Source organism: Nuphar pumila, chromosome 4 (genome assembly GCF_984573655.1).
Source record: "Nuphar pumila chromosome 4, dmNupPumi1.hap1.1, whole genome shotgun sequence".
NCBI classification, from domain to species: Eukaryota; Viridiplantae; Streptophyta; class Magnoliopsida; order Nymphaeales; family Nymphaeaceae; genus Nuphar; species Nuphar pumila.
In genome coordinates this window covers 144,472,393-144,500,263 of record NC_143252.1, presented here as the reverse complement: position 1 = coordinate 144,500,263, position 27,871 = coordinate 144,472,393, and the positions used below count along the sequence as shown (strand labels likewise).

At 37.4% G+C, this 27,871-nt stretch overlaps 2 protein-coding genes and 1 long non-coding RNA gene across 4 annotated transcripts; 1 reads left to right on the top strand and 2 right to left on the bottom strand.

Moving 5' to 3' along the window:
* LOC149841479 (uncharacterized) lies at window positions 1-2,346 on the top strand. Of its 2 annotated transcripts, none has more exons than XM_090003859.1 (5): window positions 1-329; window positions 424-527; window positions 662-854; window positions 1,000-1,122; window positions 1,201-2,346. In XM_090003859.1, the coding sequence occupies exons 1-5, from the start codon at window positions 144-146 to the stop codon at window positions 2,146-2,148; spliced, it is 1,554 nt and encodes a 517-aa protein (XP_089859985.1). In that variant the 5' UTR covers window positions 1-143; the 3' UTR covers window positions 2,149-2,346. The 2 variants fall into 2 exon arrangements, with proteins under 2 accessions (XP_089859985.1, XP_089859986.1); XM_090003860.1 differs by having other exon boundaries at window positions 2-329; window positions 683-854.
* Window positions 1,685-5,030, bottom strand: LOC149841478 (homologous-pairing protein 2 homolog). The gene is made up of 5 exons (XM_090005277.1): window positions 5,003-5,030; window positions 3,259-3,549; window positions 3,049-3,119; window positions 2,781-2,969; window positions 1,685-2,695 (listed from the first exon to the last, which is right to left on the bottom strand). Exons 1-5 carry the CDS (start codon window positions 5,028-5,030, stop codon window positions 2,597-2,599), a joined length of 678 nt encoding a protein of 225 aa, XP_089861403.1. The 3' UTR covers window positions 1,685-2,596.
* Window positions 5,031-10,665: 5,635 nt separating this feature from the next.
* On the bottom strand, window positions 10,666-12,902 carry LOC149841477 (uncharacterized). Its single transcript, XR_016431445.1, has 2 exons — window positions 12,206-12,902; window positions 10,666-10,958 (listed from the first exon to the last, which is right to left on the bottom strand). It is a non-coding gene; the product is annotated as an uncharacterized LOC149841477 (long non-coding RNA).
* Window positions 12,903-27,871: the final 14,969 nt, after the last annotated feature.

Below are 27,871 nucleotides of genomic sequence, written 5' to 3'. Positions count from 1 at the left end.
ACTTTCTCCTTTGACTCGAGTTCTCTGGTGTTCCTACAAATTCTTCTGCTCAAGTACGGTTTGTACTGCTTTCTTCTTTCTCTAGAGCATATACTACCTCTGCTCCTGCTATTCTACCATCTGCTGGTAGAAAGGGCAGAAAAATGGGGAGGACACTTGATGCTCTGCTCAGAAGAAACTTCAAGGCATCAAAGTTCAGGTCTCTCCTCAACCTCACAATCACTAGGCTTGGTGCTCACAAGAACCAACGTCGTGCCCGTTGTGCTTATGCAAGAAAGGATGTCCTGGAACTCCTCAAGAGGGAACAGCAAGAGAGCGCTCTTCTACGGGTATCTGTTTGTTGATTGATTTCTTGTGAATTTGGAGAAGAAAGATAGAACTCTCTTTTCATGTTTTTGGTTTGGCTGTTTTGATGGTTTTCAGGTAGAACATGTGATCAAGGATCAGAACCTGTTGGATGCTTTTGTTTTGATAGAAGGTTTCTGTCAACTCCTGATAGAGAGAGCCACCCTCATAGAAAACCAAAAGTGAGTTCCAAGGATTTTTTCTGTTTTGCTCTGCCATAAGAATTCTAATGAGTTTCTGTGGATTATATATTTTTCCTTTTCATCAAGAAACGTTGGCTTCTTGAACTGTAGATAATTCTAATCATTACAGAAAGATGGGATTGTTGGCATTTCAGAACATGCCCAGATGAACTGAGAGAGACAATATCAAGTCTGATTTTCGCTAGTTCAAGATGCGGAGAGTTGCATGAGCTGCTAGAGATTCGTTCTATGTTCACATCGAGGTTTGGAAAAGAATTTACTGCCTCTGCACTTGAACTCCGTGGTAGTTCTGGGGTGAATGTGAAGGTATGCAGATACATGACACCATGATTTTTTTCCAAAAGATGGCAATACGATCATCTATAGCATCCTAAGTTTTCATCTCTCTCTCTCTCTCTCTCTCTCTCTCTCTCTCTCTCTCTCTCTCTCTCTCTCTCTCTCTCTCTCTCAGATGATTCAGAAGATGTCAACGAAACAACCAACTCTAGAAGCCAGACTTCAAGTGCTCAAGGAAATTGCTTCGGAAGAGGGTATTCAACTGAATCTGGAAGATCAACAATCTGATCTCACTGTGGTACGCATATGGAACGTTAGCCTCGTCTGAACTGTTTCTATCTTTTCAACTATATAACCCTTTGTCATGTCTTTGCAGGAGGGCTTGGGATTGAACCAGAAACAGTCTGGAAGATCAGCATATGGGGAGGAAAAGGGGGCTTGGATAAAAAAAGAAGCTTCCAGTGATCATGATAATTTAGTAGAATTTGACGAGGATCAGTTGCTTGCTGGATCCGTGCATGGAACAAAATATACGGATGTGGAGGCTGCAGCACAAGCTGCCTTTGAGTCAGCTGCTTACGCAGCAGCAGCAGCAAGAGCAGCAGTAGAACTTTCGAAAAAGGCATCCAAAGGTAAAGGTTTTCATGATTCTGATGGTTCTAGCCCCGGGGGAAAAAGCACATCTTATGGGGATGAAAACGAACCCGAGGACGTTCATATGATCAGACAGAATCCAGAGAAAGAAGAATTTGCAGAGAAGTTGAAATTGCATTCAGAAAGGTCTTTATCTTCCTCTAGCTCGGATTCTATAGGAGCTCCTGAAGCAGAAGAAACTCTCTCTTCAAATAAGTCATCTTGGATTGGAGGGCCTTCAGTAACCAGTGCAAAGCAGTTTGACCACCATGAACTGAACTACGGTGGGAAGACAGGATCAGAAAGTTCCTTTGATGATGATCAACCATCACCAGCAAGAAGCAATAAGAGGGAGAGGACCAGTCGTGGATTTAGAAAGGCCCAGGAAACCGAGGGCACAGGAGGCAAAGGCTTCTTGAATGAAACTGCTAAGACTTACCAGAAACAAGATCCAGTACAACAGTCCAAAGATTATGTCACCATGACAGAACAGTCTGTGAATTCAAGGGTTGATTCTTATGATTATGAAGGAAATTCTCAACCAGAAAATGCAGTGGGGTACTCCACAGGGAAACTGTGGTGGCAGAACTCAGACATGCAGAAAGGGCCAATTCAAGAAGGGCCCAAGAAATTGGCCCAAAGAGGATCGAATTTTGTCTCTGTACGAACGAGGCAGGGATCTAGGCAATAAAACCAAGAGGCCAAAAGATTTTGTGCGAATGAGATAGAAAAGAACCGTGCTTAAAAAGTGTGTGATTTTCTTCTTTTCTCCTATGTTCCTGTTGGTATCATATTTGTCAATATTCTGGTTAGTGTTCCATTGTACTTATGAATTATGTAAAGTCAAGTGCGTGGTTATTGAATACAAGGATTTGTTTTTTTATTGAAATTGAGCATTTGTTGTAAGAACAAGTACAGGCTAATTGAGATTCATAAGCTGCTGCATGGTGATGACTGACATGTACAGCAAAATATTCCAAGCTGCAACTGATCTATGATTGTGTTGGTTCTAATACAGAAGCTATATTGTAAAGGAGAAACTCATTTTGGACACTCTCCATCAGATGTACACTGTGCAACATGAAATCGCTTGACAGTAGTCCTTGCAAAGAAAAGGCTTACCAAAAATTGAAGAAAGTTTATTTAGACCTCTTTGGCTTTTTATTTTGCACCATCAACCCGCTCAAAGACTGAAAGTCTACCCCAACATCTTCATCATATTCAATTCCAAGCTCCTCCTGTCAAATAGCTATGCTTCATTAGAATGGTTTGTCAGCAAGCCCATCAAACATGTCAAACAAAAAAAACTGTTTACATGAAAACCTTGAATTCTTTGATGTCCTTGGGCATGTTCTCAGTTAACATATTCCAAAGGTCCTTGAAAATACGCTTACGCTGCCTCCACAAGTTGATTTTGTCGACATAAGTTGCTTCCACTCTCTTTTTATCCTCTGGGTTTACCAAGGAAGTACCTTGTCGTAATTTACTCAAGTTTTCCTCCATTTGGACAACCTGATGAAATATTAAATGGTTAATGTACATGCCAATATTTGGAACAATCTAAAGATTTTTCATGCATGATCAAGTCCACCTCTGTCCTAAGTTTGGCTTCTTTGGCACGTATCTCTTCCAATGTTAAGTTCGACTGCAAAGTTCGGATTTCTGCAATTTGAACAGTCAGATTGTTTCAATGCCATATGGTTTTCCATTTTATCTGAAATTTGAAGATATTTATGGGATGATGAGCATGTAGAGAATCCAGTGAGTGGGTGAAAGGAATGGCAACAAACATTCTATATACCTGCCTCAATCTCAGTTGTTGCCTTCTTTTGTTCTTCCAATTCCTGTTGCAATTTGGCATTCTCCTTCTTCATACGATCAAGCTCCTCGTTGTTTGGGATATTGAATTGATCCTGCCTGGCAAGGTATATCTTCTGTTTTCCTTTTTCTTTAAAAGAAATTTGTCCATTATCGGCCAGTGAATCGAGTGCTTTTTGGACTGCAGTCTTCTTGAGTCCATGCTTTTGCAAGGCATCAGCAACATTCTGCGAATTCAGTGGCCTATTTTGCTGCAAAAGGCCAGGTTTTGAACCTCATCAAACTAAAAGTGCAGCTTATACATGTGAATGATCATGATTCACATCAATCAAAAATGGCCAATCTAAGTTGCCTAGGCGTGAAATGAATCGGAACTCGGATCATCAATGGTTTCTACTGATAGAAAAAAAAATGGCATTGCTGTCTAGTATAAATTCGTATTTTATAAAACATATATAATTCATTTGCTTCGTTAAAGTAATATCTGTTTACCGCCTTATAATTTTTTTTTTCACTGCAATAAGAAACGGCCTTCACATAGACGCATTTTATGGAGTTTGTTGAGCATTTACGCTTTCTTTTTTGCATTCATACCAGTAGTCAAAAGTGCTAGTCGACACGGCAGACATCTAAAAGGCCTAGTTGGGGACTAGTTGGCCTAGTCGGAACCCTAACAAAAAAAATTAAGAAAATCAAAAAATTGTAATAATATATATTTGTAATCTATAAATGCACACATATAGACGCACACACATATATATGGCAAAAAGAAAAGACAAGTTTAAGCCTAGGCAGGGACTAGTCCAACTAATCTGGACCTTTTAAGTACAGAGTGCTTAAGTGCCTTGGAAGAGGCGCTGACCCCATGCCTAGGGCGATTTTGACTACATAGATACCATTATCGGCTGCCTCGGCTTGGGAAGCAGATCAGGTCATGCTGAAAATGAGCATTTTTGCTCATGCGGACATCGTGGCCGTCTGTTTGCATTTTGGATGAATGCCACGTGGTTTTGTTGACTTTTGAGCATTTTAAAATGCAAATCGGATGGCCACGATGTCAGCATGAGCAAAAACGCTCATTTTCAGCATGACCTGATCTGCTTCCCTCGGCATGGTCACAGAGGCAGAAGTAAATAACACCATTTCTATATGAGATGAAAATGGAAAAACAGGGCCAAATCATGAAGAAACTCGACTCAAACGGACATAGTCTGATCCTATAACACTGATTTCGGAAACACCAAATGCTAAATTCTTTCCTGAATGCCCAAGTAGAACACAGATCAAAACCTTACCTAAATTTTGAACTACCAAAATAAAGCGAGAACATCACTCTGGCGAACCGCAATGTAGAATGACAGGTACAATGACATTATTCAGGTAAATAATGAAAAAACTCACGTCAAATTTCTAGAATTTAGTCGATTTTTTCTTTCCTGGAATCCACGTTAGTTTATATACCAAGTCAAATGGATGAATATCGAAACCAATAGGAATTCACTGAATTAACAACAGATCGCATTAAATGAATGGAAAATTGCAGGAACTACGGAATTTGTAAGAAAAAAACGGAAAAATCGGAGTCCGAATGCCCTTACCTCATTGACGAAACTCAGAACTATGCCTGAAATTTTCAACAACAGCGAGGGACTCAAATCAGAAGCAAATTACACAAAATGAGAAAAAGCAATCCATCAATTGTTACAATCGCAAGAGAGAGAGGTTACATTCAGTATCATCAGATTTCGGCGCCATCGATCAGATTGAGTGCTCAGGAAGCAACAGAGACGATGAAGATGAAGACGAAGAAGAAGGGCGTTTTGTATCGACGAATTTCCCTATTTTTTTAAGATCTTTCAAAATTTTCCCTCCTAAAATTAGAGATATTTAAAAACCCTTAGCTATTAAAAAAATAACCAGAATACCACTTCTATGGAAAGGCCGAGGGACGTACGGATATCAACGGGTCGGATCTTATCGAACATCTGACCCGAATCCGAGCCAAATTCGGATCCAATTAATAATGAGATTCATATTCGGTATTGAGCCTTTCATCCTGGTCTGAATCTGATTAAGATTCCATCCAAAAATATATGAATCTGATTATGTGTAAACATGGGATCTTAAGTTAGTTGAATCCAGACTCGGTTTTGTCTGATCCCATCCAACTATTTATGTCAAATCCCATTAAGTCGGAGGTCAGTGATGGGAGGGGACAGCTGCAGGCTTGGGCTTATAAATTAGGCACACATTACGGTTTATGAATATATATATACATATAGAGAGAGAGAACATTCATTCAACATTACCAAAATACATCCAACAGAATATTGGATGAGAGAGACCCATTTGGTGCTAAACCGCGTGTTAAATAGGATTTTTAGGCTTTTTTATTTTATTTTTAAATTTTAACCATACAAATGTCATCTATTTTCTTGATTTTAGAGGGATAAGCTCTTGAAGAGTTTGATTCCAACACATTTATATTTAAAAAATCAACGGTATAACATCTTTGTAAATTTTTGAGACTCCAAACATTAATTTTTTCATCCAAAACACATGACCTTGGTGTGGATTCTTAGTAAATAGACCATGCCCAACACATTTATGAGACCAAAACCTCATAAAAAACATCGGAGAAGCCCGAAAACCCCATTTAGCATGCGGTTTAGCACAACCCATTTTCTTATATATATATATATATATATATATATATATATATATATATATATATATATATATATATATATATATATAGTAAGGGGGTAGGCATTTAATGTATTTTTTGTGCCTACGACGTGGTTACCCAACTTTAAAAAGATTGTTTTTATTTTTTCTAAAATCTGCCACATAGATGTGATCTACATGCTTGATTTTGTGAAAATCGACTTTTGAATCGTCTATTCGAGTTAGGTTTTTGTAATATTAAAAAATCACCGTTTACAATTTCAAAAAATAATCAATGCCTAATTTTATTTTTGTCTAAAAAAAACATGATCCGTATGATTTTCTAGTAAATCGATCATGTAGAACACAACTGTTCGGTAAAATTTAAAAAAAAATTAACATGAAAACCTCCATCCAAGCTCGAGAGGCATGCGGTAGGCACAAAAAGGATTAAGTACCTACCCTTTTTAATATATATATATATATAGAGAGAGAGAGAGAGAGAGAGAGAGAGTATCATCCACTGTTAACGGACTTGCATGACGTGATTGATTCAACGACCAGTGAAAAAATGTGATCTTTTAAATTTTGGATAGCAAAAAATGTTATTTGGAGGTTCAGTAATTTATAAAAATTGTTGGTTGTTGATTTTTGAAACTTATAAAAACCTATGCATTAGCATCAGAATTAAATGTTCCAAGAATGGGCAAAAAATAAAAAAAAAAACACAAAAAAATCAATAAAACATTCATTTGGTAGGTTTGGAAAAGTTTTTCATCGGAGAGGTTTTCAAAATGCTATATATATATATATATATACAATGGATTGTACCTAAAATCTAGTTTGAATATCGCGATGTGAGTTATTTTGGCCAATGTTGTTAGTATGGGTGTGTATAGGCTGGTAAAAAAATTGATACCTTTCATGAATCAGCTAATTTTTAATAAATATAAAATTTACTTAAATTTATTTTTAAATATTACTTTAATGGCTTTAACACGTCATATTCTTATTGACAGATAATATTTAAAAAAAAAATGGTCAAATCAGGATGATTCACTTGAATCTTTGCCCAAACAATCCAGGTCATCATGCTCAATTTAGTACTTGTACTGACAACATTGGTTCTTCCACAATCTAACCTTATAGATGTGCTCAATTTAGTAATAATCAACTTTTGGATAACGTATTTTGGATGAAAAATATATTTTTATGAGAAAAAAATAAATGTCTTCATAGCTGTTGATTTTTTTATCACCCAAAAAACCTCTGTACAGGTCATATTCTTGAGATCCAAAAGCCGGTTTTCACTAAACAAAACATGTAGATCACAACTGTGGTGTTAGATGTGAGAAAAAAGTTCAAAAAATAGTGTTCTGCCCCCACTTGCTAGGTAGATTGCACCTACAATCTACTATAGCAAATCTTAAACTTGTATATATATTATTCCTGTTGAACACGCCTCAAACACATTTTCGACATTGATGTGAATGAATTAGCAGCAGTCTTTAATTATCGAGGCTGATAAAAACAGTTTTTACTAAAAACGGTTCTTCATTTAACGTGTGCCCGCCGCGTGAGCAATCAACGGCAGGGGCGCATCTGACCATATATATTTTATTTATTTATGGACCGACCTGGCCCAGCCCAGCCCGGCCTGACCCAAATGAGCCCACAGGCATAAAGGGCGTGCAGTGTGCCGACCCAAACCATGGCAGCCCGTCAATTGACAAGCGGATCTTTGGCCGGGCCACTCACCACCCCTACATTTTTGTAATGGCTAAATCCGACCCGTTTTCATCCCTAGGCATAATCACGCAACCGTGAATGTGGTTGATAGGGCTGGTAAAAGGAACCGAGCCGCTCGTGCTCATCCAAAACTCATTTGTGTTCAGCTCATTTAGCTAATGAGCCGATCACGAGCATACCTTACAGAGAAAAGTACGAACACAAATGAGTTCTCTGTAAGGTATGCTCGTGATCAACCTCTAGGGCTGAATGGTCAGTGTTTGGTTCGTTCAGCTCGTTTACCAGCCCTAGAGGTTGATAAAACAAACGCCCTTTCAAGATACGGGTCGGGTAACCATTTTGCTAGATCGATTTTTAAGGGTACGAGTATGACCGCCTGAATGACAGCACTTACAGGAAATGGGTCGGGTCAGGTGTGTATGTACGACGCAGTGGCTCAATAGACATGGACCAAAAAAATGAAAGTCTAGTCTGGCTGGCTGTTACTAAGTATACAAACGGATCGGATATGACCAGAACATAGGAAATAGTTCCTGTGAAGTAGACTTTGAATCCGGGTCGGAAATTCATGTGATAGCGTAGGATCCAGTAAAAATAGGTTGAAAAGATGTTTTTTACATGTAAAAAGTGTGCACCGACTAGATTTGATCCAAATTCAAACACAGACCCGAAAGAAACTTTCGATCTGAATACGTGCCGAAATCCAAAAACAGTGTGGTGTCTGGACAAATCTTATCCAATCCGATTACACATTTGAATTCTATTGAAGGTTTAGTGTGCCTTGTTGGAATTAATATAATATTTATCGAATTAGAAATAATAACGCAACACGTGAGCAGCACGGCATTATTACTCGCTTTCTTTATAGCTCTCTATTTTTATTGTTATTTATTTCCCATGGTTTTCTTAACAATCTACTGCATACGTTTGCTTGAAAAAAATAAACATTACTTAACGTATTTTTTTTTCAATTAAAATACTAAATGAACATTTTCAAGTTATAAGTGACCCGCCCCAAGGGGGTTGGCTTAATGGAGTGGGTCCTTTGCTGCTAGACAGTCTGACAAGGTTAGATTCTCATTGAGGTCGACCTTATGCGGAAGCCAACGAGTAACATAGGCTATTGGGAAATGGATCCTAGCCTTCGAGTTTTATGCTGCTGGCACGGCAGACGTAGATATGGCAGGTTGAGCCAGCGCGATCGAGTCTTCATGCCGGGTGCAGTTTCTTTGGGTTATAAATTCGAAAAAAAGTGACCCCGTTCTCAATGACATTTCCTCGCCATCTAAAAAACGTAAATAAATAACATGTGCTCATGCCCTGATTCCTAAGATCATATATTCATATCTTATGTCCATACCGCATCCATATCCATAAGACATAGGTAAAGAGCAGAATCGATTCTTAGACCCGATATTGGCTCGGGTTGGACCAGCTTGAGAGAGAAAAGCCCCAATTACATTGTCTTTTCCTTCTTCAAATAAGACTATACTATGTCTCCTCCCAACTAATTATACGTAAGCATTGCGAATCCACGGATGGCCAAACAATCCGAAAGAGGCACCCATCCTGGCTTGCAAACAGGTCAAGCTAGACCCAATAGTGGTTCCGACTTTTGAATAATGGGTTCCGTTCCAGGTCTGGTTAGAAAATAAGATCCCATAGTACTGGATCCAGCGAGAACAGATAAATAACACTGAGTTTTCAAGTGGAAATGATACAGTGGTTGGGTTTGACCCTTTTTCGACCTAAACCCAACCATACATGATCATTCAATTCTGATCTGCATTGAAGTAGACCTGATGTTATCTGTTCTGGGTTCAACCCAGATTCAAATATCTGCTTGACAGTTCGGAAAACATGGTTGGATCTGGATTGGACCCTAGCCAAACGCCAATCTATTTTCTTCCCAAATGTCATTCAATGGTGGCATGAGCAAAAAATATGCAACTCGGGCAAACTCGGCATCGAGAGCGCCCATTTTCTTCGACACTCAAACTTGGAAAAATCATGTTGTTCCATGCAAATCAGATGTTTTTGTGAAAGTTTTAGCCATACCAAACGAGATCCTATGACCTCTTAACTCATTCTCCTATCAAGGCATCGTAGCACTTTGACTAGTGCCCACATTTTGCTGCCATGGAGCCATCGAATGAAGCCATGTGATTATCCTTGATGACATAGGAAATGAGTTGAGAGAGCTCTTTATGTGAAGAGTTTAATTTTTTTTTGAAGTGTAAGTTGAGAAATCTCAGATCCTAATTCCAGCTTTAATGTTGTGTCAGTGATAATTTTCCCAACGTAGAGTTCAATCCTAATGCATGAAAGACCCATGCTCCGCTTAATGCTCCGCTTGGTTAGTAGTTGTCAGTGCACGTCTCCTAGTGGTAGGATGTTGCAGGTTCAAAACTCAGTGGTACGTTGAATAACTGGTGGGGGTCAGCCAAACCCCAGCTTGCCTTTTAAAAAAAAAACTAATGCGTGAAAAGGTTTCATCAATTTATCAAAAAAATATAATGATCAGGCTTCAAAACCCTTTTTCCCCTTGGAACAATGTTTCACACCCCAAAAATAAAGGTGTGGGAGCGTGATCTTGTATCATTATATACTGGATTGAAGGGCGACTGCGTACCCGGGTCACTAACAGAGACTGGTAGGTAAGCTGGCAGGAGCAGTTAGTGCACATCACCATGTGTTGAGACGTTGCAAGTTCAAATCTCAATGGTATATAGGTGTATAACTGATAAGGGTTGGGCTAACTCCAGCTTTCTCTGTCAAAAAAAAAGTTGTTCCACACTCCAACTGCTCAATCACAGAATTCCATCTCAAACAAAGATCAGATGAGCTATTAACGGCCCAAACCGATAATCTTCGAATGGCAGAAAACTGGTGTAGCCGGAGTGCCCAGCCTTCCTTCTATCAATCACATAACTCGTTTTCACTATCTTTCAATATTTTACTTTCTTTAAATGGGTTTTTGAGGCAGTGTTCGGTTATCCAACCTGAAATTATTGCAAATTTCTTACAAAATGAATTCACAAATTTCCGGAGGCTAATAGAAAGAGACATTGCACTTTTCCCGTAGCAACTCACAGATTCCCTCAATAATTTTAGACAAACATAGTTCAGAATTTTCAGTTATTCTGTTTGTGCAGAGATAGCACGCACTCAGTCTAGGAGAACAGCTCCATTCCAAAGCACTAGAGTGATGATGTATATTCCCACAAGAAGAGCTTGGTCTGCTTACCAAAGAGAAATCCTCTCTCTCTAGGAACACACGACGGACAGTGCAGAGACTTTATTAATAGCATAATCAGCACCTAGCACCTTAACGTTCGAAGTAATAGCCAAAAGCAAAAGGGGAAAAAAAGGCATATTAACAAAATTTGGTCGTCCATTACATCATGTCATGCTCCAATATATGGAATATACAAGCTAATAAAGTTAGACCAGATTAAATACTTAAACCACTAAAACCACATAATCGTGGGTAGAAAACAGAGCTGATAATTATACATAAAAAACACAAAACACTTCTGGACACTAGGGGTGGGAAATGAGCTGGATTTGGGTCAAGGTTTTAGGCAGACTGGTTAGCAACCGAGCTTAGCGGGGCTTGGGTCGGCCCACAGGCTAGCAACCTGATAGGCCTGAGCTAACTAATTAATTTTTTAGAAGTTGGTTGCATAACTTGATAAATATTACTATTTACCTAATTAGTTGCATTGATTATATGAAAAATAGAAAAATAATTAGATGAGTGTATTGATCTTTCATTTAATTCATGATTTTTTATATTATAGGAATTGATTTATTAACTTTATTAAAAAAAAAAACCTACAAATGGGGTCAGGCTGAAATGACCCACTGAAGATTGGCCCATTGGGCCAATGGGTGGCGTCATGAGCTGCTCTTCAAACCCAAGCCCGTCAAGAAGCAGGCTAAAACCCGGCCCATTAACAAATGGGCCAGGCCATCTCCGAGCCAGGCCATACTTAAAACCCAAGTTAGAAGACAAAAACTAGATTGATGTGCTCAACTAGTTAATATATACAAAATTAAAATAGCTGGAGAATATCTAAACAGGCACACTCATGTGGATCATTTTTAGGAGATTACATGCCTAAAGCATCAATAATAATACATGTTAGCCCTTAAGTGGCAAGTAGTTTTGCTCATGGCAGCAAACGCTTGTGAGGTCAAGATAAGTGTAGCCAGGCACAAAAAGCCAACATCATCTTCCTATGGCAGAGAAGCGTTGAACCATAACATGGAACCATACTGTACACGAGTGTGAATGGGAGTGGCTGCTACACTATGTTTTTATAATTTTCTTCAGTCACAGCTGCTCTGAATAAATAATTTTACCGCAAGCTTCTAAATTTAAACACCGAACCTGATTTCTACAACATAGCGCATCCATGGAATGCAAGAGCCATATTTGCATGAAAAGAACAAGCACCTGGAGCAAATCACAACTTTTGAATGGAAGTGAAAGAGCTATTTGTACAGACCTTATAAGAAGAGCATTGCCAGACCCCTCTTCCGGCTCGATCTTCTTTTCCTTCTGATGATTCCTTGCCTGGTTTTCAAAATAACAAGTTGCACAACCACTACTCAAAAAGAGAATGAACAGTGTCATGTTACTATGGCCTAGACCAGTGACCAATGATCAAACTGAATGTTAACTGCACTGTCTATGCTGCCACTGTGGCACTGTAGCTTGATAATAGACCGGACCAGATTCATGAGTAGCAAACAATCTTACATTCAACATGTATATATGGACTACATTTCACATGGACTACAGATGCTCAAATTCTTCTTGATTCATGACTGGTATTCTTTCAATAGTGGCTGATCCTATTACATCCAAAACAGAACAGAGCAAGACAAACTACACAAACCAAACACAAAAGGAAAGCACTAGATGATCACATACTTGTAACCCCCCAAAGGCAAGGCTGATACAATGCATTAAGTCATAACAAAGCCACGAAACACTATTCAAATCAATGCTAAGCCAATCGTCACAATTACATGCAGGCATGATAATTGGACAACGATACTGGCCGTTCAGATAGCTAGCTGGGAACGCAATAAAACTAGGGGTTGTTTGGTCACGCATCGCGTGGGACGCCGCGCCTGCTAACAACCGTTGGACGAGGATGCACGGGACACCATCCGCTGCGTACTTAATCTAAGCTCAACACCATTCCACCACCCCTGTTACACTGAGAACAGGGATGGGGGAACGCTGTTGAGCAAAAAAATTTGGGCAGAGGGGGAGTCTCTCTCTCTCTCTCTCTCTCTCTCTCTCTCTCTCTCTCTCTCTCTCTCTCTCTCTCCTGTGCAGCGGCCAGGAGAGAAGCCAACGAGGAGCTCTCTCTCTCTCTCTCTCTCTCTCTCTCTCTCTCTCTCTCTCTCTCTCTCTCTCTCTCTCTCTCTCTCTCCGCCTTTCCTTCTTTCCTCCCCTTCTTCAACCATTTTTATATCCCCTTTAAAAAATAGTTCTTCATTCTTCTTCTTAGGGTTTTTTTTTTATTAAATTGTCTTTTGTTAGTTATAGATATGTATGAAGGAGTAGTAACCAATGTCCGCACTTGTGGAGGGGTGACAACCAATTTTCCGATAACGGTTGGGTTACATCAAGGATCTGCTTTAAGCCCTTTCCTATTTGCGATAGTGATGGATGAGCTTACGAGATCAATTCAAGAAAATGTACCGTGGTGTATGTTGTTTGCTGATGATATTGTTTTGATTGATGAGTCTAGAGCTGGGGTTAATGCTAAGTTAGAATTATGGAGACAGACATTGGAAGCTAGAGGTTTTAAGTTGAGTAAGAGTAAGACTGAATATATGAAATGTCGGTTTAGTAAGCAACGAAGTAGGGATGGGAGTGTAGTGAAGCTTGGTGAGCAAGATATACCGGTGAATGATTATTTCAAATACTTGGGATCCATCATTCAAAAGTATGGAGAAATTGATGGAGATGTAAATCATAGGATAAAGGTTGGGTGGATGAAATGGAAAAGTGCTACTGGAGTGCTGTGCGATCGTAGAATGCCATTGCGGTTGAAGGGAAAGTTTTATAGGACGACTATTAGACCCGCTTTACTATATGGTACGGAATGTTGGGCTGCCAAGAGACATCATATTCAAAAAATGAGTGTAGCTGAGATGCAGATGCTTAGATGGATGTGTGGAAATACAATAAAAGATAAGATTCGGAACGAAGAGATACGTAAGAAGGTAGGTGTTGCACCCATTGAAAATAAGATGCGAGAGAATCGTTTACGGTGGTTTGGACATATTCGGCGAAGGCCTAATGATGCTCCAGTTAGAAGGTTGGAGAAATGGGAAAATATATTAGTTAAAAGAGGTCGGGGTAGGCCTAGGAAGACTTGGATGGAGATGATAGGAAAGGATATGAATGCTTTGAACCTCACCGAGGACATGGCGTTGGATAGAAATGATTGGAGGAAAAGGATTCATGTGGAAGACCCAAAATGAATTTCTTTTTTTGGTTCATATCGCTGACCCCAATTGTTTTGGGATGAAGGCGTAGTTGTTGTTGTTGTTGTTGTCTTTTGTTAGTTATGGTTTTTTCTTTGATTTTCATTGATTAGGTTTTATTCCTTTGATTTTAATTGATTATGGGTTTTTTTTATTTTAATTGATTGGGATTTTTTTCTTTGATTTTCATTGATTAGGGCATTGAATCAAATATCTTTAATTAAGGTTTTAGATATTTGATTTGTTTAGGATTTTTTTCCTTTGATTTTCTTTGATTAAAGTTTTGAATCAAATTTTTATATTTAATTTTATTAGTGTTTGAAATAGACTTTTAATATTTAATTTTAGAGTTTATTTATGGTTTGTTTGATTTTATGGTTTAATTTTTTTGAAATTTAGGATTTTTTTGTTTATTGATAATTTAATTTCTTGCATTTTAGAGTTTTAAGATTTATTTATGGTTTTTACATTTATATATAAAAAGTATGAATTCTTATTTTTTTTCAAATTACCCAAAATTTAAACATTTTTTGTACTTGAATCCAGTTTGAGATTCATATTTGGGACTAAAATCCATGCCTTTTTTTATAACCTTTCATAATTAGATCCAATATGACACTGGTTAAACCATTTATATATAAAAAAAATCAATTTTTATTTTTTCTCAAATTACCCAAATTTTAAACATTTTTTAGATCCAATCCAAGATCGATATCAGAAGTTAAAATCCATTATAAACATGTTATAACACTCATATGGTTGGGTGGATTGACACATTATCCATGTGTGCCCATGCTGTCCCCAAGGTGTAAAACAAACATAGGACAGGAACACAACTTCCGTGTAAACATTGAATGAAGTACAACTTCAGATGTTAAAGAACAGTCAAAACCTGTGTTCTGTCTGTTTTCTTCGTTTGTACCGTCCAATCGTGGACAAGCCACCAAACAAGCCCTTAAGGTCTCTATTATTACACAGCAGGAGATATCGGGTTCAGCTCACTGTTGCCATTAGCCATGCAAGAAACAACAAACAGGTTAGATTACATTTTCGAAAGAGAAAAAGATTGCAGGACCAACTCGAAGAGCCAGATGAACATGGCCAGATAGGGATGTCAACGGGTTGGATGTTATCCGACAACCGAGCCAAATTCGTCTCTGATTAATCGGATTCAGTAAAGAAAACAAAATCTGATAAATAATCAGACCCAGATTTAGTATTATGTTTTCTCCATCTGAATCCAATTAGTTAGATCTGGTATCAACCAAATCCAAACAGTTTACATCCTACCTGAAAGTGGCAGCCTGCCAGGTGCCCACCTTCATCTGGATGGAGAGGCCTGCCAGCTTTTTCCCCAATATCTGAATCTTCTTCTTTCCTAAAAAACGCTCTTCTTGTACAAGGACAATCACATAGAGAATATCTGGGTTCCCTTGTCATTCACCGTAACACTACCCGACCATAAATTAATGAAGGGCACAATGATCTTTCCCTCTTTGGGTCTTTCCCAACCAGTGACACAATCTTATTTCTTGTCAGCAAAGCAATGCTTCTTGAAATGGAGAGAAGAGGCACTCCCATGTGTACTCATGTCAATTCAGATGCACAAATTTTTGCTCCACTTAATCAAGTATAATGGTTTATTAAGCTTTCAAATAAAGCCTACATGGACATTAAGTAAATAAACTCTTAAGTTTTCCCTTGGGCAAGATGAACTCCCACAGCCATTTCCTTGGAACTCAGTGCCAAGTAGAAACCAAACCTAACAGTCTACATTCTTGCCTATTGAAATTGATTCATCAAAGAAACACATAGGAACAAAAACATCATTTACAGGATTGCCCACAACATAACGTGAATACACAAAAATACTGAAGGGATGACAAAGTCCCTTAGCACGTCTCCACAAACTCCTATTTTTCTGAAATACCCATCCTGATTAATAGCTATATCTCAAGGATTGATGTACCTATTTTTCAGAAAGCATTTTATGCACGACATATACTATATAGAAGACCCTAATTTAGCAATGACTGAGAAACAGAACTACTGCTAGTCATCAGTCAAGTTGAACTCAGAAATATTGCTTGCCACACGAAATTACCCAACATCAAGCCATTTTCAACACCACAGGTAAATGAAGCAGAAGCAAATGGAAACCCTTTGGAATCACTTCGGAGATATAGAGCAAACAACAGAGAATAGAGGAATTGTTTTCACTCCAGTAGTCACTTATTCACTATAAGTAACCAATATTAATTAGTAAAACTGCCTACAAGACATCCAACTGTTAACACACACCAACCAAAAAAATGTACAGCTACAACTTCCAACGGTATGCTTACTGAGTTGCACCATTCTAATCCACATTACGCATCAAACATACTAGAAATTCGTGAGGGAACTCTAACCAACATCAGACGTGCTAGATTCTGTCCAGCAAGAACACTTGTAATCAAGCAATGGAACTGTATTAATAAGTATTTATATGGCGCTTAATGTAACAGTCAAGGATCATCAAAGATTCTCAAACAAGAAACATGCCATCCATGGAGCATATCCTTCATTGAGGCAAACTTTGCCCAACCACATAACATCGTTAAAACAATAATTGGAAAAATCTCAACGAGCATCACGATCAATATGCCCCGTCCAGACAACAATTTTAAGTCCCAATTCTCCAAGATTAAGCATCACCAGAAACATCACACTATCTTTTTCATGGCTTGCAACACTTGATGCTCCTCAATGCCAGAATTCAACTTATTACATGCTTTTGCATTCCTTCAATCTAAGTTCAATCACGCTAGCCAAGTAGCCTTCGACCGGCACCATAAGTTCCTAATCCTTCACGAGTTCTCTGGCTTCAGTAAACAACTTTAGATGAAGTACAGAAATAAGGACTTCATTTCACGGTAATAAGCATCACTCCAGTGATCAAAAGTGAAACCTTTTCCAAGTTCAGCCCAAGCAGACCACTATGAGCAATCATCCCTAATTTTGGGATTAAATCCAAGAAAGCAAGATTGTCCCATGCTCAAATCAACAAACCATGATAAAATACTGGGATGTCTCTGGATGTAATTCACTCCATATTAAAAATATTAATTCAGAGAAATTTCAATCAGTTAAAAGTATTCATGATATTTTTCTGGAATAACTGAACAAAAGGGTGACAAGAGATACAGCTTAAACCCATTCAAAGGAACCCACAGGATGACACTTAGGGTCAACAACTTCCAGTCACTCACAAGTGTCACAGCATCCTCAAGAAGGATTACAATAAAAACCTCACAGGGCATGTACCGCATTTATAACACCAGATAATATGGGCACTATATACATTAAAATCTTATAGTCCATCAATCATACTGCCTAGACACATGGATGAGATTGTCAAGATCCACAATACTGGACAATTAAATCAGACAATCCAAAGCACGTTTATCATCTCAGGCATTCACATTTGTAAGGTACAATATACCTTTTTTTTTTAATGAAAGGTACAATATACCTAATAATGCAAGGACCTGAATGACATACTACTACAACTTTTAAAGTAGCAAAGCAAAACCACAACTAGGTTCCAATTTAGACTCTTCACACATACAAAGAAAACCTTGAGAACTTAAATACGAAGACATGATACTAATGGTAAATGGGTGTTGCATTTGATTTTAAGGTGATCATCCAAAGCCAACCAAACTAAATGTCATATTACCTGAAGCCCACTGTCACTGGGACCAAATCGATTGAAGCCAGCCTACATGCAATGCACAAGGACTGGACATTGGATTAGAGAAGTTAGGTTTAACCATGTAAGGTCACTACCAATGAATTCTGACCATGCAAACTGCTGGTTTGACTGGTCCAATGGGATATGCTTTTGAAACCATCTGTGAATGGAAAAGAGAAGCAAAGGGTCCGTTAGGAAATTCAATGAAATAATCGAGTAAGGACTACTTGGCTTTAGGAGTGAAACAAAAATACCTTTACAACATGTCCTGAGCAAGGCAATAGATGAATAATATAAGGTTTCAGATACAGTGTTGTGAGAGGTGAACACCTCACACATTTTTTTGTCAGTGTCTAAATTCATTTATGAGTAGAAAATGGAAGTCTTTTTCCATCTGTGAATCTCCAAAGAAATATAAAACAGATCATTGAATTTAGTTCTGTCGTTTATTAGTAGTTCTTATTTAAAATTTTCATTATTTTATTAATATTATATATTTTATTATTTTGATCATGAAGCTTACGCTCCAACGCCTCAAGGCTTACGCCTCGCTTCATAACAGGCTCAACGCCTCGCTTCATAACATCTCAATTAACAACCTTGTTCAGATGTTACAAGCCCACATTTTGGAGAAGAAAGAAGAGCCCTCCCACTTCTTCGCAGGCCTATATAATCAAACTCTTGGGACTTTGCATTTACCACACATATAACAACACAAGATTTATTCAAACCATCTACAAGAAAACTAAAATCATCATTTAGGAACAGGTGCATAACAAAACACTGGCATAGTTTTACTCTTGGAATGAATAATGGGAGTGTTAAAAAATGTAAGTATATATATATATATAACTAGAGTTAGGATAGGATTAGTTTACTTTTTTTCTAGTTTTATTTTTCCATTTTTTTTGGTTGAGGACTAGTCAACATCAGTTGACCAGTCATCCTAGAGGGCCGTTGGTCCAACGACTCTCTCTTGAGCCCCCTCACTCGTGTATAAATATGGGGTAAAACCTCACTATCTTGTATGCTTCTTGCATGGTCTTGATAAATAAAATATTATTTCTTATTTCTAATATTTGCCCCATTAGTGGGTATTAGTGTGTGAGCCCATTTTGTGGCTTGTGAATGTTCTTTTGGTTATTTGGTGGCATATCTCTTAGAGGACCTTGTTTTTTTTCATGGTATCAGAGCTTGAAAATCAAGCTAATTTTTTGGTGCATTGAGAAGTGTCACTCAAGATTTGGAGATAAAGTTCATTTTACAAGTCTATTTAAGTATTCGTGAGATTGTGGTACCCACTTGTAAATGAAATGGTGGTCTTCCACAAAAGCACGAAAAACTCACAATGGGTGTCTATTGGAGACACTACAAGCATAACCCATAAAAGGGTATAAATGGAAGAACACACTAAAATTAATAATATTTTATTTCTCACAAGAAATGCCTAAGAAGCATTGAATTACAAAAGAGAGGGGATCACCCCTATTTATACAAAATGGGAGAGATGGAGGAGAGCGCATTTAGATCTCTCCTTAAGAGTCGTTGGACCTAGTCCAACGGCTCTAATTATAGCCATTGGACTAGGTCCAACGACTATAATCTAGTCAAGTCCTAGTTGGGACTTGACTAGTTTATAACATCTAGTTCAAAACGAACTAGATAATAAAATAGAAAATAAAATTAATAAATATATATATGTTACATTTTACATTTTAAAATTCCCCCTCAAACTTACAGTACAATAAGCGAAAGTTTGTTTAAGAGAAAGTGAAATTTGGGAGCAAGGAGAGGTTTGGTGAAGAAGTCTAATAATTGATACTTTGATGTAACATATGGCAGATCAACGGTTCCATGTAGATATTTTTCTCTGATATAATGGCAGTCCATCTCAACATGTTTAGTGCGTTCATAAAATGTTTGGTTGCTTGTATTATAGAGCGCACTCTTGTTGTCACAGCACATATGTGAAGCTTGTGTTGCTTCAACTCCCATGTCGGCAAACAGACATCTGAGCCGAACTACTTCCATGGTCGTGGTTACCATGGCTCGATATTCAGCTTTGGTGGACGAAAGAGAGATTATCTATTGCTTTTTGCACCTCCATGAAATCAAGGATTCACTTATGAAAACACAAAAACCAGTGGTTGAGTGTCTATTATTGGGATCACCTCCCCAGTCAGCATCAGTATATCAATTAAATCTAATGAAAATGAAGCAGACAAGAAAAGGCATAGTGAAAGAGAGGACTTAATGTATCTAACAATATGCAAAATTGCTCCCATGTGAACAAAGGTGGGAAACATGTGAAGTGTGTGTTATGTCTAGTCTAGAAATGGAAAGATAGGAAAGTGCTCCGATAAGTTGTCTTTAAGGAGTGGGATCATCAAGAGGTTCTTCATCATCAATTTTCATTTTAATGTTGACAACTTCTTGTGTGTCAACTTCCTTCTCATCAGTAATTTTAGACCTGGAAACAATATCAAAGGCAAATTTAAATTGAGATATCAAATACCCCCAGGGGAATAAGCAACTTCAATTCCAAAAAATATCTTAATAAACCTAAGTAAGTCATTTCAAAATGAGTTTTAAGAAGAGTTTTGATATTTGCAACTCCATGTTTGTCTCCTCCGGTGACGATCATGTCATCCACATAGAGGATAATAATGCCTGCATCAAAATTCTTAATAAGCAAAACATTAATAGTCAAACAAGATTAAAAACCAATATCAAGCATAATACGACTAAATCTATCATATCAGACTTTTGTTCCCTATTTAAGACCATAAAGAGCTTTTTCTAAATAAAGAGTTTTACCATTAGGGATACTAATACCAGGTGGAGCTTTCATGTATACATCTTCAATTAGATTATCACTGAAAAAAGCATTTTTGACATCCATCTGAAATATGGGTCATTTTCTAATAGAGGCCAAAGCAATTAAAGTTCTGATAGTGGTCATATGAGCAACAAGGGCAAAATTTTCTTCATAATCAATGACGTACTCTTGGGTATAGCCTTTAGCCACTAAACAGGCTTTATACCTTTCAAGAGTTTCATCACTCTTAGTTTTGACTTTGTAAACCCATCGATAGTCTATAGGTTTCTTACCTAGAAGAACATCTTGAATAGTCCAAGTGTTAGCCTTTTATAATGCGTTCAATTCTGTTTTACCCATTCTATATGGTTTTTGGCTTGAGAATAGGATAACGGTTCAACATATGATTACAACAACAACAACTACGCCTTCATCCCAAAACAATTGGGGTCGGCGATATGAACCAAAAAAGAAAATCATTCTGGGTCTTTCACATGAATCCTTTTCCTCCAATCATTTCTATCCAACGCCATGTCCTCGGTGAGGTTCAAAGCTTGTCCACGATTGGACGGTACAAACGAAGAAAACAGACAGAACACAGGTTTTGACTGTTCTTTAACATCTGAAGTTGTACTTCATTCAATGTTTACACGGAAGTTGTGTTCCTGTCCTATGTTTGTTTTACACCTTGGGGACAGCATGGGCACACATGGATAATGTGTCAATCCACCCAACCATATGAGTGTTATAACATGTTTATAATGGATTTTAACTTCTGATATCGATCTTGGATTGGATCTAAAAAATGTTTAAAATTTGGGTAATTTGAGAAAAAATAAAAATTGATTTTTTTTATATATAAATGGTTTAACCAGTGTCATATTGGATCTAATTATGAAAGGTTATAAAAAAAGGCATGGATTTTAGTCCCAAATATGAATCTCAAACTGGATTCAAGTACAAAAAATGTTTAAATTTTGGGTAATTTGAAAAAAAATAAGAATTCATACTTTTTATATATAAATGTAAAAACCATAAATAAATCTTAAAACTCTAAAATGCAAGAAATTAAATTATCAATAAACAAAAAAATCCTAAATTTCAAAAAAATTAAACCATAAAATCAAACAAACCATAAATAAACTCTAAAATTAAATATTAAAAGTCTATTTCAAACACTAATAAAATTAAATATAAAAATTTGATTCAAAACTTTAATCAAAGAAAATCAAAGGAAAAAAATCCTAAACAAATCAAATATCTAAAACCTTAATTAAAGATATTTGATTCAATGCCCTAATCAATGAAAATCAAAGAAAAAAATCCCAATCAATTAAAATAAAAAAAACCCATAATCAATTAAAATCAAAGGAATAAAACCTAATCAATGAAAATCAAAGAAAAAACCATAACTAACAAAAGACAACAACAACAACAACAACTACGCCTTCATCCCAAAACAATTGGGGTCAGCGATATGAACCAAAAAAGAAATTCATTTTGGGTCTTCCACATGAATCCTTCTCCTCCAATCATTTCTATCCAATGCCATGTCCTCGGTGAGGTTCAAAGCATTCATATCCTTTCCTATCACCTCCATTCATGTCTTCCTAGGCCTACCCCGACCTCTTTTAACTAATATATTTTCCCATTTCTCCATCCTTCTTACTGGAGCATCATTAGGCCTTCGCCGAATATGTCCAAACCACCGTAAACGATTCTCTCTCATCTTATTTTCAATGGGTGCAACGCCTACCTTCTTACGTCTCTCCTCGTTCCGAATCTTATCTTTTATTGTATTTCCACACATCCATCTCAGCATACGCATCTCAGCTACACTCATTTTTTGAATATGATGTCTCTTGGCAGCCCAACATTTCGTACCATATAGTAAAGCGGGCCTAATAGTCGTCCTATAAAACTTTCCCTTCAACCGCAATGGCATTCTACGATCGCACAACACTTCAGTTGCACTTTTCCATTTCATCCACCCAACCTGTATCCTATGATTTACATCTCCATCAATTTCTCCATACTTTTGAATGATAGATCCCAAATATTTGAAACAATCATCCACCGGTATTTCTTGCTCACCAAGCTTCACTACACTCCCATCACTACTTCGTTGCTTACTAAACCGACATTCCATATATTTTGTCTTACTCTTACTCAACTTAAAACCTCTTGCTTCCAATGTCTGTCTCCATAATTCTAACTTAGCATTAACCTCAACTCTAGACTCATCAATCAAAACAATATCATCAACAAACAACATTTCATGTTGTAAGTCACCCACTCACAGCACCCACCGTACCCACCACACTTTCTGCTAAATCTCATTCACCTCAACATACTGCCATTTCTGCACATAGCACCTGTATATAATTTTGAAGCCTTTGTTAAGATACAGAGTGCCCTGTAACTGGGCATATCATTCATTCAAATACATAACTTAGGTCCAGCTGGATTTCAAATATTGCATTGCACCTGTATTTCTTGTTTTGCCTTTTATTTCCTGTTTTGCATTTCACTCTCAACGTATTCATAAGTTTATCTACTGTTTATACTTTCTCATTCATAAGTGCATCATTGAACCATCTACCACATATGTCATCCACCTGCATATTCTGCAAAAAGGCACTGTCCATCTCTTGTCATCACTGAACACCACCCAAACTCCACTAAAGTGCTACTACATGCCCAGCACCACAAAGCTAACACTCTATTACATCTACAGAGCACATACACGTCATGCATACACCCTTGCATCCCCAGCACTTATCCCACAAACACCCCCAGGTTTCCTGCAACATCCACATTCACTGCTAACACAATGCAAGTATTATTATCCTTCTCCTCTATGTGGATGATATGATCATCACAGGAGGTGACAAACATGGAGTTGAATACAGTAAAAGACTTCTCAAAATACATTTTGACATGACTTATTTGGGATTTTTAAAGTATTTTCTTGGTATAGAAGTTGTTTATTCTTCTAGAGGTTATTTACTAACCCAATCTAACTTTGTTTTAGATATTGTCGTCAAGTCTGGCATTTCAGATGATAAGAGGGTTGACACTTCCAAAATTGTAAATGTCAAAAAGAAGATTGATGATGAGAAACCACTTGAAAATCTAACACCATACAGACAACTTATCGAAACTCTGTCATATCTCTCGATTACGAGACCTGACACTGTGCATACATTTCACACAGCGAGCCAGTTTCAGCATGCTCCCACTATTGTCCATATGAGAGCAGTTTTGCATTTTATTAGATATATCATAACTTTTATTTTTCAAGGACTTTTCTTGTCTACTTCATCATTAGATTTAATTGCTTATATTGATGCCCTGGAGAGGTGATCCAAATAATTGACACTCAAATACTGGTTTTTGTGTGTTTTTAGGTGACTCATTGAATTCACGGAGGTGTAAGAAGCAGCAAAAAGTTTCGCTCTTCAATTAAAACAGAATACAGTGTCATGGCTACAACCACTATGGAGGTGGTTTGGCTGAGGAGATTGATGGCTGACATGGGTGATTAGAATAAAGCAGCATCACAATTGTGTTGTGACAACAAAAGTGTCATTTACATTACCAGCAACCGGACCTTCATTGAACGAACCAAACACATTGAGATGGACCGTCACTATGTACAAGAGGAATATCTATATTGCTCTATCAATCTTTCTCATATTACTTCAGAATATCAATTGGCGGATTTCTTCACCAAACCTCTCGTTGCTCCTAAATTTTACTTTCTCTTACACAAACTCTCAGTTGTCCAACCGTAAGTTTGAGGGAAACTGTTAAAAAATGTAAATATAAATGTTTATATATATATATATATAAATGTGTAAATAGATATTAACTAAAGTCATGATAGGATTAGTTTTTTTCTAGTTTTATTTTTCCTTTCTTTTTGGTTAAGAGAGGACTAGTCAACATTATTTGACTAGTCAACCTAGAGGGTCATTGGGGTCCCAACGGCTCTAATTAGAGTCGTTGGACCCCCAACAACTCTCTCTTGAGCCCCCTCTCTCATGTGTATAAATATGGGGTAAAACCTCTCTATCTTGTATGCTTCTTGCTTGGCCTTGACCAATAAAATATTTTTTTTAATGTTAGCCACAATAGTGGATATTTGTGTGTGAGCTCATTTTGTAGCTTGTGATTGTTCTTTTGGTTCTTTGGTGGAACTCTTTGAGTGTCCAGTTTGTTGTTTTGGTGAATATCTCTTGGAGGACCCTGTTTCCATTCAGGGAGATAAATAACAATAAATAGCTTGAAAATCTCTGAAGAATTTAGTTTTCACTTTCTCATTCCAAGTATTAAGAAGACCGAGAGAATATATATACCACATTAAAGTTAGGAAAGCAAGCCTTTCAAAGCCACCAAAATTCTTTGAGGTGACTCTTCCAATTAAACTTTCTTCCACAATGACCTTCCAACATCATTCATATGATATACAAACTTTCGTACAAAACACAATGTCATCCACATGTATACACCAATTAGATACACACCCTAACACTAATCAACATCGAGCCAACCTAACTCCTCAAAACAAATTTCTTAAGCAAAATTCATCAATATGTGCCCTTCATGCCAAATTTAATATGTAAACCCCAAGACCAAGTAAAACAAGAAATTTTAGTTTAGGGTAGCAAACCCCTATGAAAGCACATAACAATCCAAACATGTTATTCACTTACAAGAGTGGAGGAAAATGACGACTCTGATAAGAAAATCATGTTGCCCATGAGTAGACAAGGAAAGCAAGCAAAAGTTCTCTTTCCAAGTACTAGCAAAGTCGGTCCAAAAAGCTTCACAAAAGGCAGAAGCAAAGCATATAAGTAGAGAACCAAGCGAGTGAAGCAAAATAACCCCATGAGACTTGGAAGTGAGGAGCAAGACTTTGTACATATCATCATCTATGAATCCTCTTTTGCCAATGACTCCTACTTATGGCATAGCAAGCAAATGAGTCTGGAGGTAACAAACTACTCAAATGCGGGTGCGAAAAAGAACCATTGTTACATAGTATATATGTATGGGTTAATATTTGGTATTAATGAAGGCATGGAACGATTGAGTATAATCACTTTATTTTCATATTTTCTAGATGTTCTTTGTAGATCAAACCTTATGGATATGATCTATAATGTTTGTTTAGTAGAAGTTGAGTTTTGAATCATGTGGTCGTAATGAATAAGAAGGCTTTTTAAGGGCTTCAAAATCAATGGCCCATGATACACTAAAATTTCAAACCTCAAAAAATCATATTTTTAAATTGAAATAACATGATATGTGGTTCGATCCTTAGCAAACAAACCATGCTGAAAAAATCTACGTGGTCATATTGAGACAATAGAGCTTGAACCTAAGTTTTTCAGCTCAATAGTTTTGTGTGTTTAATAGCACCAAATGTTAACCCTATATATACAGAGTAATGGGTCCGTGCTAAACCCATTTGGTGTTAAACCGCGTGCTAAATAGGTATTTCAGGTTTGTTTGTTTTTTAATTCTGACCCATTTGGCTCCAAACATCACTTTTTTCATCGAAAACACATGATTCAGGTGCGGATTCTTAGTAAATCGACCATGCCCAACACATTTAATGGGCCGAAATCGCATAAAAAGCACCGGAGAAGCTGAAAAACCCATTTAGCACGTGGTTTAGCATAGACCCATTACTATATATATATATATATATATATATATATATACATATACATATATATATATCAGAAAAGAAAGAAGCAAAATATAATACAAACAGTGTTAAATCAAATAAAAAATGTGTATCCATTTCTATTTGACATTAAACATTGATAATTTACATGGCATAGATATGTCACACGTAGGACACTTTGTGACCAAAGGCATCTAAACGTATCCTAAACTAGATACTTTGTATCCAAGGCATTTACGAGTATCTTATTTGGAAACTTCATGTCCAAGACACTAGAATCTCCATCTCCAAGGCACCGAAATAGAGTTTTAAGTAACACTTTGTGTCAATGAGACACCAAAAAGTGTCCTAAACTGGATATTTTGTGCCCAAGGTATTGCACACTTTGCATCAAAGTTTCAAACATTATGTTATAAAGTGGACACTTCATGACCAAGTGTCGGGCATCACTTGTCATGAATTGGCCACTTTGAGTCCAAGTGTCAAACCCGTGTGTCCAAGGTGTGTCCACCTTGTCTGTGTCCGACACCGACACTTTGAGTGCCTAGAAGTGTCCATGTAACATAGGGTCAAAGCTAGAGAGAACAAAGTGAGCATTCAATAGCAAGCATTTCTTTAGAAAGGATATCTTTGTCAAATTTGATAATTGTGTTAAGATTGTGTAGCGAATATATATATACTGCCGGTCCCAAGCCCGGATAAAGGAGGAGGGTTGCGGCAGGCCAGTGACAGCTAGCATAAAAACTTAGTCATACCCTATGAATATGAACCAATATGAGAATTTTGTTGGGGCATTCCCTACTGAGCAACGCGTTGTACTCTATAGGCCCGGAAGCAGTGATAAATGGGCAAGGGTTGCTAGGTCGTCGCCCGGAAGCGACGCGTCACACCGGCGCCCGGGTGTGGTGTCAAATAGGCAAGGGTTCCCTCACTTTGTTGGACGGGTGGGGGTAAAGAAGTTAGTCCAAGACCATAGAATTAGGTTAGCCACTTGGAACATAGGGTCTTTAACTGGTAAGTTGGTAGAGTTAGTAGATGTTACGTGTAGGAGAAAGATTGATATTTTATGTCTACAAGAGACCAAATGGGTAGGTGAGAAGGCAAAAGTGATAGAACCTCGGGGATATAAGATTTGGTATACAGGAATAAATATGTTAAAATGTAAAACTGTACATATATGTATATATAATAATATTATATTATTATATATATATATAAATACATTTTTAATTTCTTTCTTTTATGTATTTTTTTTCCTTTATTTTTATTTTTTGTCTTTATGTCATCTAGTTCAGTTTGAACTAGAATGACTGTTGCTAGTCAAGTCCTGTCCAGACTTGACTAGCAATAGAGTTGTTGGACTGACAGAGTCCAACAGCTCTTAATAGAGCTGTTGCACTGACACATTCCAA

Coding starts and splice junctions, on each gene's coding strand:
- LOC149841479 (XM_090003859.1), top strand. CDS start 144: ATGGGGAGGACACTTGATGCTCTGCTCAGAAGAAACTTCAAGGCATCA. Junction 855..999: donor GTTCTGGGGTGAATGTGAAG/GTATGCAGATAC, acceptor TCTCTCTCTCAG/ATGATTCAGAAGATGTCAAC. Junction 1,123..1,200: donor AACAATCTGATCTCACTGTG/GTACGCATATGG, acceptor ATGTCTTTGCAG/GAGGGCTTGGGATTGAACCA.
- LOC149841478 (XM_090005277.1), bottom strand. CDS start 5,030: ATGGCGCCGAAATCTGATGATACTGAAT. Junction 2,970..3,048: donor AAGCCAAACTTAGGACAGAG/GTGGACTTGATC, acceptor ATATTTCATCAG/GTTGTCCAAATGGAGGAAAA. Junction 2,696..2,780: donor AGGACATCAAAGAATTCAAG/GTTTTCATGTAA, acceptor GCTATTTGACAG/GAGGAGCTTGGAATTGAATA.